Consider the following 15,620-nt stretch of genomic DNA (forward strand, 5'->3'; position numbering starts at 1 on the left):
GGAACGAGGGTTACCTTCGTAACCTAGACGTTTTTATTTTAAAGAAAAACTAAAATAATTTTGTTAATAATTGTTTAGTTTACTTACTCATGCAAGACCTTATTGAGATTTTTTTCTTTCAAAAATGCTTCATCTTTTTTGTTATGAACTAAAAAAAAAAAAAAAAAAACATCAGACAATAATTTCTGCAGTCAGTAACACTAGCACTCTGCTGTCAAGCAAAAATACTGCATAGTATTTACACCAATGTGAGCATTTCAATGCACGTGTTATTTGCTTATACAACAAACTGGACAAAACAGTTTTAAACCAGAAACATTGCTTCTGAAATTTAGGGCCAGATTTAACAATGTGCAAATTAAAGAACAGAGCACTGTTCCATAATGTCCAACATAATCTACCAAAAGCAATGAAAATTAGTATAGGGTTGCAAACAAAAAGAATCCATGATAATCAGGTATGTATAAACTGCTAGCAACACTAATGCAAAATGGGTTAAGACGTGATTTCTGGAGAATTGAAAAATGCCACAAATGCCAGTAGACTACAGAACGTTATGTTGTCTAATACACGCACAAATTGTATGTATTCTGACAGCGCTGCATCAGCTCCTTAGCCAGGGTTCAAAGTCCAAAGCGCAAGGAAAATCTGCGTGATAAGAATAATTCATAAATCTGCTGCTGTCAGCAAAAAGTATTACTGAGGTCTTCTTGCGGGTTTCCACCAAAATAAAAGTCAACATTCATAAATGTTAGTATTGTAATTTTACTGTTGTTCTGTAAAATAAAATTAAAAAGCAAGACAAAAATAATGATAACAATCATTAAAACAGCTCTATTAGTACATTTGTTATAACATTCTCCTTTGCTCAGCAAGGCTGCATTTATTTGTGCATTAAAAACACGAGTCTGATTCAAGAAGGGGGGCTTACAACTGGCCAAAGAATATTATTTTACTAACTTATTCATTTTAAGTTAAATCATGCTTTGTTGGTAGGCTATAATGTCTACTAGAATCTTACAAATGTTCAGTGTTAAGTAAATTTTTTAATTGTTTAATAATTGTTTTTTTTTTTTTGGAAAAGCAAGACAAAACTGTAAAAAGCACATTTTGGCTATTTAATTTATGCAATAGTGAAAAAAAAAGGCAAAAAACATGGGGGAAAAACCCCTTGAGACTTCGGCCCAGTATTTAATTTTATTCGGCTTCAGCCAAGAATTTTCATTTCGGTGCAACCCTAATATTGATATAAAAATACAAAGAGTAAGAAAACATATTCCATTTGTTGCACATTAAGTGCATTAAACATATTATGTCAAGGTTTCCCAAACTGTTTTGTGTTTGTGAAGATAATGTAGTGGGTTTATGAGTTTAATGAAAAACTAGTAATTAATTAAATCATAAAAAGTGTATGTAATTTATGTATGGACTAAAAAAATGTTATATTTTATTTGTTTACCTGCATGTCATGTGACCAGAACCAACATCAGAACCAAGGAACTTAATTATTAAAATATTTATTTTAACATCTAAAAGAAAAGTATTTCAAGAAAAGTATTTTAATGTGTTTGAAAGACAAAAGGCTTCCAAAGAGATAGAAATGCATGGTTAAATGACCTACAGACTGATAATTCAAATAAAAATCATTGTGTTCATCAGTAGCTGATGCAATGGTGAAACATTTCTTGAACCTGAAATGATTTTTGTAAATCCAGTGGTCAAATGCTGTGTCGCCACCTGACTAATGACTGATCTTTGTGTAAATGCTCACAAAAAGAGTTTCTGAATGCATATAAGCAGGAAGCTATTTTAGAAAGTAAAATTTTAAAGATGAAATAGAGTAATTAGGGAGAATCAATAAATTATGAATTATTTATTAGTATTGTGTAAATAATATGTAATCATGTAATGAAAAAATGAACTGTAGTCTAAATACCTTACTGAGTATTTTAAAATGTGATTAACTCTAATTACAAGATAACATGTAATCAATTACCAGTGTTGGGGAAAGTTACTTTTATAAGTAATGCATTGCAATATTGAGTTACTCTGTTACTTTTTATGTAAAGTAACACGTTGCAATACTTTTGTGTTACTTTTTAAATCTGGGCAGGGCTTGCTTGCTTTTTTTTAATATAAAAAATTATATTTTTGGCAAATGTAAACACCTTTTTACACCAAAAGTAAATTGACGTCTGTACAGTAGACCGCAGAAGAAAAAATGTCTACTCTTTAAAAGCTATTAAAAAAAAGGAAAACAAATGTTAGATTATCTTGAGTCATTTTTGCTTATTAGTATGGATGAATTGGATCATTGAAGGTCGGCTGCAAAGACATCGGTTAATAAAATGGGATTAAATGCATGAAGGATATTTGTATTATTTAGCATATTTAATTGTCAGGTTTGCGTTGAATTTCACTGTTTTTATTCATTTTGAGGAATACTGTGTCTGTTTTTTAGTGAGTGAGATGAATTAATGCATGTTCACATTTATTCTAGAACTAAAGTAACATCTTACTCACAATTTCTCTCAACATGGGGACAGGAGAGCTTTTAATCAATAAATGGGAGAGAAAAGTAACTGGCGCTATTTATTTGAAAAAGTAACTCAGATATTTAAATTTCAATTAAAAAGTAATGCGTCACTTTACTTGTTACTTGGAAAAGGTCATATTATTACTTTACGTTAAACTTACTAGTTACTACCCAGCTCTTTGCATTTGCAATAATTTCAGCCACAAAAATAACTGCATATTTCACTGCATGTCTTGACAGTCCTGACAGTAGTTTTTTAACACCAGAAGAGCGTTTGTGCTGACCCAAGCTGTAAATCTGGCCCATAATGTAATTTTTTAACAGGTTTGTGATAGTGTGGGTCTGTCTGCTTGCTCTACAGTGTCCTTACAGGACATCAACATGCGGAAAGCATTCAAGAGCTCCACTATTCAGGACCAGCAGGTGGTGACCAGAAACTCCATCCCGAACCCAGTCATGGAGATGTACCATCGCTGTGACAAACCACCTCCTCTCAACATCCTCACACCATACAGGTCAGTTTATCGCCTGTTTCATGCATGTATGACTGACAAATATGCATCACATTAAGTTTATGCTAAAACAGTGTAATCCAAATGCCTTGACATTTTATATGCAATTCAAATCTTAAATTTAGGCCTTAATAAGTGTACTAAATTTCATTCAACTTTCATTTTTAGCATATGGCCTTGGATAATCCAAGTAATGGCTGTTAAAATAAGCTTATTGATAATAAATAATAAGACTTTTTTGAATAAAGTGTTTTTGTTTTAATTTTGGGGGTGAAATGTAAGCAATAAGGGATGTCTGATGTCTGCTTTGCTGAAAAAGCAGCTAATACCAGCCTAGGCTGGTTGGCTGGTCTTAGCTGGTTTAAGCTGGAAGTGGCTGGTTTTAGCTGGTCTCCCAGGCTGGTCAGGCTGGTTTTAGCTGGTGGTTTCCCAGCCTGACCAGCTAAGACCAGCCTGACCAGCCTGGCCAGGCTGGAAAAGTGGACAAAACCCCTCTAAAACCAGCCTGCCTTCCAGCTATGACCAGCTAAAACCAGGCTGGTTGACCAGCTAAAACCAGCCAACCAGCCTAGGCTGGTTTTAGCTGTTTTTTTTTTCACCAGGGATATTAATATTAAGCAAAATGACTTTCTAAGTATGGTGTTGTGTCTTACAGGGACGACAAAAAAGATGGGCTCAAATTTTATACAGATCCATCCTACTTCTTTAACCTTTGGAAGGAAAAGATGCTGCAAGCCACAGAAAACAAGAGGAAGGAGAAACGACGACAGAAGGTGTGTGTGTGTGTGTGTGTGTGTGTGTGTGTGTGTGTGTGTGTGTGTGTGTGTGTGTGTGTGTGTGTGTGTGTGTGTGTGTGTGTGTGTGTGTGTGTGTGTGTGTGTGTGTGTGTGTGTGTGTGTGTGTGGCCAGAAACATGCATTATGTACAGTGCCTTGCAAAAGTATTCATCATTTTTTTCACATTTTGTTTTGTTGCAGCATTATGTTAAACTGCTTTAAATGAGTTTTCCCCCACATCAATTTACACTCCATACACCATAATAATGACAAAGCAAAAACCAGATTTGCAAATTTTACAAATTTATTAAAAATAAAACACTGAAATAAGTACATTGCATAAGTATTCACACCCTTAACTCAGTACATAGTTGAAGAACCTTTACAGCCTCAAGTCTTTTGGGTCTGATGTGACAAGATTTGCACATCTGCATTTGGCAATTATCTGCCATTCTTTGCCTCACCTTTTCACCTCTCAAGCTCTGTCAGCTTGGATGGGGACTGACAGACATTTTCTAGAGTCCTAGTTGTTCCCATCGTCTTCCATTATGGATAATGGAGGCTACATACTTCTGTGAACCTTCAATGCAGCAGATTTGTTTCTGAACTCTTCCCTAGATCATTGCCTTAACGCAAGTCTGTCACTGAGCTCTACAGGCAGTTATCTTGGTTTTTGCTCTGATATGCATTTTCAGCTGTTAGACCTTTTCTGAGAGGTGTGTGCCTTTCTAAATCAGACTCATTCAAATTAATTTGCCACAGTTTAACTCCACTCCAAGTGTAGGAACATCTAGAAGCAATATGAATGCTCCTGAGCTAAATTTCGAGTGTCCCAGAAAAGGGTATGAATACTTATGCAACGGGATCTTTTCAGTTTTTTATTTTTAATAAATTTGCACAAATGTTAAAAACCTATTATGGAGTAGGGAGTGTAGATTGATGTGGGGAAAAAAGTAATTCAAAGTAGTTTAACATAAGGCAGCAACATAAAAAGGCACTGTAAATACACAAATGCAGTCCCCACTGCTTATCCAATACATTGCAAGTACATTCTTGTGTTACTGTGGCAGTAATAAAACACAGACACATTATCAAAGACATGACCTGTCCTCTAACATGAGGATTTAAATAAGAAACAAAAGAGGATAAAAAGACACAGCTGGAGACAGTCAGAAAAAAGGAAACATGAAACAAGAACAAAACAGCAGTAAAAGTGCAAACAATAAAAGACTAAAATACATTACAGGATCTTTCTCCATTGATGACTATTCAAAAATAGGCATATACTTGACAAAAGAAAAAATAACAAACAACATACTGTTTGGAAGCCCATTTCTGCCGCTGAACCAAAAGTAAAAACTATTTGGGATTTTTTTTATCTCACAATTTTGACTTTTTTTCTTGCAATTGCTAGAACTGTGTGATATAACAGAGTAGTGAGTTTATATTTCTAAATTTATATTTTTTCCCCAGAATTGCAAGTATATATTGCAATTGTGACTCTAGAACATGCAATCTGTGTTACGAAGTCAGCGCAATATAAACTCTATTTCTGGAATTCTAAAAGTCGCAATTTCGAGATATAAGCTTGAAATTGCAAAAAAAAAGTCAGAATTGCTCGATTTAAACTTGGGATATAAACTCTTTTTTAGACTTTTTGTTCAGAATTGCGAGTTTATGTGTTGCAATTGTGACTTTATAACAAACAGTTGTAGGTTTTAAAGTCAGAATTGCAATATAAACACAATTGTAAGAAAATAGTCAATCTTTTTTCCTCATAATTGGACTTTATTACTTGAAATTGTGAGTTTAAATCTCGCAACTCTGAGAAAAAAGTTAGAATTGTGAGATGAAAAGTCGCAATCACCTTTTTAAATTTTTTATTCAGTGGCGGAAACAGAGTTAATATATTTCATAATATATCAATGATATTATGCAAGATGTTTTGCCAGTGACTGATACGTTTTTAAAAGTGTGAAATGAATGTATTATATTTCTCACTGTCTGCTGCATTTAATATCACAGCTCAGAATATTCCCTAGTGAAGGCATTGGGGACAAATATTGCGTGCTTTGGCAAAACATGGCAAACTGGTAAAATAGCTATTATAATGTCATGAAACAGTTGCATTTTAAAAGCTGGTTAATAAAACAAAATTACTAAAGAGACATCAATTTAGAAGCAACACGTTAATATATACTGTTGAAGAACACAAAAATGTCGAGAGATGTACAACAGAACTGTTTACATTAGCAAGTATCTCATTCTATTCTGAACAACAGAGTAAACATGATTGATTTTTGTTGATTTGTTGTGAGATTAGCACTAGTTTTGAAAATCTACAGCTTGCTTGTGAAAATTGCCCCAAAATGAATAAAAAAACTGCAAGGTCACTGTTCGTTTACTGATTTTTTTTTGTTCCTTCTGCATAGTTAAATAATATTACTCAAACTTATAGAAACATTTCTTTTTTTCTGCCTTAGCAAGAGCAAAAACACGTGGAGGATCCCACGCGCGAGGTAAAGAAAGTCCGTAAAGCTCGTAACCGCCGTCAGGAGTGGAACATGATGGCGTACGATAAGGAATTCCGTCCGGACACTCGCCTGACACCGTCTCCTTACCATGGCATGTCCTCTGAAGGATCTCTGTCTCCAGATAGGTGAGTCATGTCCTCTCTGTACTGTATGGTCAAGCCACTTAAAGGGATAGTCCACCCAAAACTCAGCTGTGCTTTTATAGCTCTCATTAACTGTGCTACAAAGCTATTATTGTTGCTTTTATTCTGCATTGGTTGACACAATGTTTTATTGATATTTCTGTATCTATAATGTTGTTTTAATAGAGTTAATGGGAGACACTGCAGGCAAAAAACATTGTTTTTTTAAAGCAATTGTCAAATTTGATATTTTGGGCTTTTTAGTGTTTCAGGAAAAAAACACCCAAAAGACACTGTTAAGCACTTTATCTATTTGTGTCACTTCAGTAGCACTTACACACACCAAACTTGACATGTTTATTCATTTTAATATTCTGGAGGTTTTTAGGGATTTGTTAATATATAATTTGTTTGATTTTTTATTCCCTCAAAAATGGTAAAATAAATAAATAAATAAATAAAAACATTGTTTTCTTCTGCCTGTTCTAATTTTTTCTGAATTATGGAGTGACAGAATGAGTTACCCAAAGTCCCCTCTGTAAAAACATTTGACTCTAATATGTAAAAAAAAAAAATTGAAACTGACTTCATCCAGTGTTTAGATTTTTGTACTAGAAATGTATGCAAATTAGTGCATATTTCATTAAATAATGCCTCATTTGCATATTTAAACCTACCATTTTAGAAAACTTGTAATACAAATAATGTTTGCAATTATCAATGTAATCAATCAGTTGGGTAAGTAAGGTGATAACATTTAATTAAACTTTTTTTACCCTATTCACCTGCAGTGTCTCGCCTTAAAGTCTGATTTCTGTAATTCAAGTGAGAGTTAAATATGACACTGTGAGCAGATGAACATTTTTTTTTTTTTACTGTAGCCATTTTATTAAGCCACAAGTCTTTTTTCACTATGCTAAAACTTGCCACTTCCCAACAATATACAGGCAGATAAAAGGTCAGTCATAATAATTTATTTAAAAAAGCGTTATTGCAAATGACCCGTGCTGCATTAGTCGCCTCTCTGAGTCATTATTTGCTCATCCTCATGCAATTTCAAATCTGACTGTATGCATAACAGAGGACCAGATTGGACTGTTTACTTGTTATTTCGAGTTAATGTAGCAGTTACTTCGGACTCGATTCAGAGCAAGCTAGATAATGATGAGAGTGAAGTCAATGAAGCATATTTATAAGAAATGTTTTCGCCCCGTCATGCACATATGAGAGACATCATGTTAAAAGCATGCTGTACATTTTAATAATCTACCCTTTAGCGTTCCTTTAAGCAGAGTGCATAAAATGTAAAAAAAATTATTTACAATGTTATTTACAATGAAATGAAAATGTATTGTTAATGATGTTAAATACAATTAGTTGAACTAAATGCATTTTTTCCCACTTAAGCAGGACTCAAGTAGTTTGTTATATGTAATTTCTTAATTACCTCTATTGTCTTTATTATATGGTTAAAGTGGTCAATTAAAAAATACAATTTTTTATGTCATGCATTTACAGTAAATTACACATTTGTAATGATAAAGTTACAATTTAGTATGTAAACTTTATTAACTTTAATATAATATCAAATAATTCACTACATTTAAAATTTCTATCAAGTACTTTACAAAAAAAAGTAACCTCAAAATGGTAGCATCTAAATTAACTAGTTTTATTCAAGCCAAATTTATGATTCAACAACACTGAGTCAACCTAAATACATTAATTTATACCAACAAAATTATTATTATAATTTTTTGTTTGTTTGTTTGTTTGTTTATATATATATATATATATATATATATATATATATATACTTTTAAATAAAGTCGAAATTCCAAATTCCAATTTTAAATTCAATTTCAAATTCAAAATTCAAATTCGACTTTGATTTATCACATATACAGTCATACACAGTAAGATATGAAGTGAAATCATTTTAAGACTGCTGTTGACCTAAAAATTCAAAAAGAAAAGGAAAGTTCCAGTATAAAATAGAGAAGTAAGAGAATTTTACAAATTAGAAATATAGAGAAATATGGAAATATTTAGTACAAATGCATGTGCGAATTAAAATTGCCATCTATTAGTAGCATATGAGCAGTTATATATCCTAACTCAAATTCAGCAAAAAAATGCCATAGAACGGCTTATTTTGTAAGTTCAGGGGTTCATACAGTCGTAAAAAAAAAATTACGCTATCATTATTCATAGCCAGTTGTGATATTTAACACTCCCTCAAAAATAACCAACAATAAACTTAAAATCCTTATAACAATGCTATAAATAGTAAAACAGCACTATAACTCAACTAAATTGTTCATGTTCAAAAATCTTTATGTCCAGTTCAAGTAAATAATTCAAGAATTTGATTTTACACAAATATTTCAACAATGATCAGAAATGAACTTCAGTATAACTCATGACTATATTGTTCATGCCGTGTGTCTGTATATTGTAGAAATATGTCTTTAAAGTAACAATTAGTAAACAAGCTTTAAAAAATCTTTCTAATGAAATGTTTTAAGAAATTTTCTTTTAGCTGCAGGTATAGATTTTTTTTAAAATATACTTTTAGAAATTTAAGGTACACTAAAGTGCACATCTAATTATTGAAACTTAATTAATGTGGGAATTAAAATTGCCATCTATTTGTCAGTAAGTAAGCAAGTTAACAAACAGTAGCAAATGAGCAGTAATAGTATATCCTAACTCAAATTCAGCAAAAAATGCAATAGAACGGCTCATTTTGTAAGTTCATGAGTTCATACAGTCGTAAAAAAAAAATTATACTGTCTATCGTTAGTTGTGATATTTAACACACCCTCAAAAATAACCAACCATCATTTTAAAATCCCTATAACAACGCTATAAATAGTAAAACAGCACTATAAATAGAAATGCCTTAATTAAGCATTGTGTCTTTAAAGTGGGATGAAAAACATGATTATGTAACTAGTGAACAAGTGGCTAGATTCATCTCATCCTTGTCTGCTTGGAAGAGATTGAAGATGAACATGCATATTCATTTGTTAAGTATAGTAAAAACCTATTAGGAAATTAGGAAATGATTTCAGTAATGCATCTTATTATTATTTTTACCTGGCAAGTTTTCAGTAAGCAGGAAAGCCATTTTAATTAAATGATATTCATTATAGCTAATATTACTATATTGCCAAAAGTATTGGCATACCTCATTCTAATGAACAGGTTTGACTACAAATCCTACACAGAATTATATTATAGGGTATTGTGTGCTTCCAATTTTATAGCAACAGTTTGGACAGGACCCTTTTCTATTCTAACATAACAGAGCATCTGTGTATAAAGCAAGGTTAAAAAATGTCAATGTGGAAGAACTTGACTGATCTGGTAAAACCTAAAGTCCTAATCTCAGTTGAAAAATGCAGAGCTTGAGCCAAAAACTCATCAGCAAAAGCCAATGACTTGTACATACACTACATGGACTAAAGTATTGGGACACCCCCTTCTTTAGAACAGAAAAAGGCACTTCCAAAACTGTGGCAACAAAGATGGAAACACTTCATGTATTTAAAAATTGCATTTCCATCTCTTTTGTTGTTTTGGAAGTGTCTAAAATGACTGTACCCATATGTACAGGTTTTCAGATGGGATTAGGACTTTGCTTTCTGCAGACCAGTCAAGTTCTTCAATCATTTATTTTTTAACCTTGTCTTATACACAGATGCACTGTCATGTTAGAATAGAAAAGGGTCCTGTCCAAACTGTTGCTACAAAATTAAAATCATACAATACCTTAGAATATCATTATATTCTTAACATTAAGATTTGTACTCATGGAAATTACTAAAGTAGTCAAACCTGTTCATTAGAACGGGGTGTGCCAATACTTTTGACAATATAGTGTATTTTAATGCCTGACTACAAAAATGTACACAAATGCATAAAGGGGTATGAAAATGACCCATACTTAATGTTTTTCTTTAAAAAAAAGTACTTATCAGGGGTTTACCAACATAGTTTATCGATTTGGTGTTTCCCCAAACCATAGTTCAAACATTCCCAAACAGCGTCACAAACTTATGTGGTTGGAACTACAGCTGTCGACCTGTGGTTGAAGCATAGTTTCTTGTTAGTAAGACATATGTGACCCTGGACCACAAAACCAGTCTTAAGTCGCTGGGGTATATTTGTAGCAATAGCCAAAAATACATTGTATGGGTCAAAATTATTGATTTTTCTTTTATGTCAAAAATCATTAGGAAATTAAGTAAAGATCATGTTCCATGAAGATTTTTTGTAAAATTCCTACTGTAAACCTATCAAAATGTAATTTTTGATTAGTAATATGCATTGCTAAGAACTTAATTTGGACAACTTTAAAGGTGATTTTCTCAGCATTTAGATTTTTTCACCCTTAGATTTCAGATTTTCAAATAAATGTATCTCGGCCAAATATTGTCCTATCCTAACAAACCATACATCAATAGAAAGCTTATTTATTGAGCTTTCATATGATGCAGTTTTGTAAAATTTAACCTTATGACTGGTTTTGTGTTCCAGGGTCACATAATGGGCTCAATAAATCATGCTCTTGGGCACAATAAGCAAGCTAACATGCAGTACAATCTATCGCCCATTCAATCTAAATATAAATGCATTTTAATCAATGTATTTTTGTGCATCCTCTATAAGCACCGTTTTTGAAGAGTGCATAAATGCCTAAAGGAACCCCAGAGTATGACGTAAAGCAAAAATCAAATAAAGCGAAATGACAGGGAACAAAAAATTAGTAAATTAGTTATCAGGTGCCATGTTCAATGTAGCTGCATTTTTGAGATTGCGAATCAGTTAAATAGCACGTCGTTGTACAGGAAATGCACCCAGTTCAATGACATAATTTAAGAATTTGATTATACACTAATGTTTCAACAATGATTAGAAATGAACTTCTGTATATCTTCATATATAACAGTATTGTGTGTCTGTATATTGTTTTTTGCCTTAACCCAGATCTGGCATGTCAGATGATCACTCGTACCCAGCGAGTCCCAGCCACCCACAGGAAGCAGGTGGAGCAGGACCTGATGGGAAAGACGCCGGCCCAACACAGACTCAGTCCCTGGACCGAGCGTACCGACCCCCAGTCACCTCCACCGCCGCTGCAGCCCGACAGCACTCTCTAGGACGCGTTCAGGCCCACCACGGACCCCCACCGCCAGACTCGGCCCTCAACGGACCCCGGCCTACAGCTGCCAAAGAATACAGGCATGTCACTTCTCTGTCTAAAGTTATATATTACAGTGAGGAAAAAAATTTTTAGGAAGTTTGGCCACTGACAAAGAAATGATCAGTTTATAATTTTAATGGTAGGATTATTTGAACAGTGAGAGACAAAAATGCATTTCAAAAAAAGTTATTTTTTTTAATAAGTGAAGTAAGTATTTGATCTCCTATCAATCAGCAAGATTTATGCCTCCCAGGTGTCTTTTATACAGGTAACGAGCTGAGATTTGGAGCACTCTCTTAAAGGGTTTCCGAATCCAAAATTATATTTCTTGATTCTTCTTCTGTTTGTTTAATGTGGATTTACATTATTAGTGCATATTGCCACCTACTGGGTGGTTGTATTAGTCTAAGTTATATTTTAGTCAAATTTTTCAAAGTATAATCTGTTGTTATTAAGAATTAAGAATTGTTTTTTAATATATAAATTAAAAAAGATAGATTTATTGAACTACAAAAAAAAGTCTTGCAAAGATAGTATGGCTGTTGACATTTATTTTTTTATGTTTTATGCTTCCACATTTGTGAGGTTAGATGTATCACATATCTACTTTTTTTTTACAGAAAAACATTATACAGAAAAAAAGACAGAAAAATTTGCAAAAAAAACTTTCTGAATGCATATGTATGAGATACGAATAAACAATAGGGTAAAATAAGCATAGCTTGTAATACTGCTTTATAATTTAAAAAAAAATTCTATAACAATATAATCCTCAAGAATCGGTAAAAAACACATCTCTTCCTTCTTTATTTGACCCTCTAACTCTAGCACCCTCTATTCTAATTCTATTCTTTATAAAAAATAAATAAATACAAATAAAAACCATTTTAGACTTATACTCTATTTATTTACTTACTGCTTGTTTTCTTTTGTTTAAAAAAAAAAGCTTCTCTGTTCTTTTTGTATTCTGTCTATCTATTTTTAGGCCTCTAACACTAGCTTGCTTTTTCTTTTTATTTATTATTATTTTTATATTTATATTATTATATAATTATATTAGCACTTGCATGTCATTGCTGTTTTGTTGATTTTGATTGCTTCCATTGTCCTCTTTTGTAAGTCGTTTTGGAAAAAAGCATCCGCCAAATGTCTAAATGCAAATGTGATGTAATGTGCCTATTGTAGCCTGTTCAGAGCTACTTGTTTATCTCAGTTACCTCAGTTTTTGCAACCTAAAGTTGAGGTTATCTGTTTATTTATCCATTTATTACCCAGCTATGTTGTTAAATGCTCTTAATGGAAGAAATAACTGCATAAAGATTGATTTTATTTTTGAGTGAACTGTTCGTTTGAGGCAATGATGGGATGTGACGTATACTTTCCAAGTGCAAAACAGCTCCTTAAACATTTCACCTCTTTTCCATTTTCAGCGGCCATCAAATCCTGGAGCATTTCATCCCGCCCGCCCCGCCTCCACCTCCTCCCCTCATCCCATCCTCTCAAACCGCCTTTGACAGCACGTCTGGACCTCAGTCACTGGCTCCGGGGACACTGGTCTCCCTCTCGCGGCCCTACAGCCCATCTCCTCCTCCAGCTCCGACCTCTGCCTACACCGCTTCCCCTGCACATGCTGTAATGGGTGGCCCGCCACTGGCCCCGCCTCCTCCCCCACCAGGACCCCCCACACACGCCCCGTCCCCGGCCCGAGTAACACACCCGTCTGGAGAGTCAACTCTTCCCAGGAAGGGCCAGGTGCCTCTCATCCCCATGAGCGACGCCCGGAGCGACCTGCTGGCCGCCATTCGCAGAGGTTAGTGCGCAAAGAAAAGAATTCAGAGTGTTAAGCTTAGAGATGTGCAATTAATCCAAATTCAGTTTTGATTTCCATTTTGGCTTCAAACGATCATGAAAATGCAATAATTGAGATAAAACGATTATTGCTTTCTCTCCTCCATAAAAGCCCAATTTCACATGCAAATCAGTAAAAACATGTAACATGACTTGCATAAAATTGGACGTGCTTGATTTATGAATGTTTATATGATGTTGTGTCACAGGCTCTAAAAAATAATAATCAGCACAAATGTTTCCAACAATAAACAAATCAGCGTATTAGAATAATTTCTGTAGGATCATGTGACACTGAAGACTGGAGTAATGATGCTGAAAATTCAGCATTGCATCACAGAAACAAATTATATTTTAAAGTATTTTAAAATAGAAAACCACTATTTTAAATTGCAATAATATTTCACAATTTTAATAGTTTTTTTTGTTGTTGTTTTTTTTGGTGTTTTTTATCAAATAAATGCAGCCATGATGAGCAAAAATGACTGTACTGTTGGCTCCTCCTCTAGGTATCCAGCTTCGTAAGGTGCAAGAGCAGAGAGAGCAGGAGGCCAAGAAAGAACCAGTGGGTAACGACGTGGCCACTATTTTGTCCCGACGCATCGCCGTGGAATACAGTGAATCAGATGAGGACTCTGAGCCCGAGGAGAACGAGTGGTCCGATTGAGATACGGGAGGCGAGATCTACGACCATAATGCTGCTATTTTCCATTCCTACACATATTACACACTCCTCAGATGGGGCTACAGAGGAGATCATGACAGACAGAGAAGGAAGGAAGCAGACTTTGTGCAATGCAAGGTGGAAGGACACAGGGCTGGTGCAGAAATAGACAAATAGAGAGAGTTTGTTGAGGTAAGCACAGGAACTTTAAAAATATAGTTTGTCTCATAATTCTAATGTAAATTCAACATGCTAGTATTTCTTTTAAGAGTCGCCAAGAAAATACTTATTGAAAAAAAATCGTCCTGTGATTTTGATTATATATTTTGGTAGCTGTCCAGAGAATATAAATGAAATACATATCCATCTTTTGTGGTACACGAAAATGATGGTTAACAGTGGTATTAGCACTTTTTTTTACAATCATTGCCACAGTATTGTTACACAAACAAATCTGTTGTGGTATCTCCGGCTTGCTTCACGTGGGATGCTCTGAATACATTATGGACAATCGAAACATCTCTATAGTGTCAAAGAATATCACAACTCTACATTATCAAGAATTTGTTCAATTGTGGACAGTGTTGTGATGAATATTTATACCCCAGTTTAGTAAGTAAATTTCTTGATGCTTTCGTTGTTTGCTTTTTTTTATCTCTTATGGAACAGATTATTACTGCTTGCAGTTTACTAATTGTGTGTGTTTGTGTGTTGTGTGTGAGCCTTAATGTGTCAAATGAGGTGGTAAAGTGCAAGACAGTGTCAATTGCTATTTTAGATTACTATAATTTGTAACAATACTCTGTAATTTTCAAGTACTGTATCATTAATGTGTTTTACAATTTATTGTTGTATAGATTTTTGTAACACGGCTCAAAAGATGGAAATGGCATGCACTGCAAAAAATGCTTCACTTACTTAGATTTTTTTTGTCTGGTTTCCAGCCAAAATATCTAAAAATTCTTAAATCAAGTAGGATTTTCTAGACGAGTAAAAATTATTGTCTTGTTTTCAGAAAAAAAAAAATCAAAATTTAGTGCATTTTTTCTTGAAACAAGCTAAAAAAAATCTGCGAATGGGGTAAGAAATTTTTTTTTTTTTTTTTGCTTACCCCATTGGCAGATTTTATTTTGCTTGTTTTAAACTAAATCTCACTTCATTTTGAATTGATTTTTCAAAAAACAAGACAATAATTTTTACTCGTCTAGAAAATCCTTCTTGATTTAAAATTTGTTTGATATTTTGGCTGGAAACAAGACAAAAAATCTAAGTAAGATAAGCATTTTTTGCAGTGCAACCTTATGTTTAAGCTATGATGTTGTAGGAATACAGCCTAACATGCATGTGTGAATAATAAATAAAAAATTAAAAAATCATCTTCAGATTTGCATTTATTGAAGTCAAAATATTTTTTTT

General features: G+C 33.5%; 1 protein-coding gene across 1 annotated transcript in view; it reads left to right on the forward strand.

The window, feature by feature from the left end:
* LOC141292283 (actin-binding protein WASF3) overlaps positions 1–15,290 on the forward strand; it is a 44,077-nt gene extending 28,787 nt beyond the window's left edge. The window contains exons 4-9 of the mRNA XM_073824289.1: positions 2,898–3,051; positions 3,704–3,821; positions 6,308–6,483; positions 11,476–11,730; positions 13,123–13,502; positions 14,050–15,290. Of these exons, the coding sequence (XP_073680390.1) occupies positions 2,898–3,051; positions 3,704–3,821; positions 6,308–6,483; positions 11,476–11,730; positions 13,123–13,502; positions 14,050–14,207 (1,241 nt within the window). The 3' untranslated portion in view covers positions 14,208–15,290. The remainder of the gene's footprint in view (positions 1–2,897; positions 3,052–3,703; positions 3,822–6,307; positions 6,484–11,475; positions 11,731–13,122; positions 13,503–14,049) is intronic.
* The last annotated feature ends 330 nt before the right edge of the window (positions 15,291–15,620 follow it).

This window comes from Garra rufa, chromosome 19 (genome assembly GCF_049309525.1).
Source record: "Garra rufa chromosome 19, GarRuf1.0, whole genome shotgun sequence".
In the NCBI taxonomy this organism is placed as follows: domain Eukaryota; kingdom Metazoa; phylum Chordata; class Actinopteri; order Cypriniformes; family Cyprinidae; genus Garra; species Garra rufa.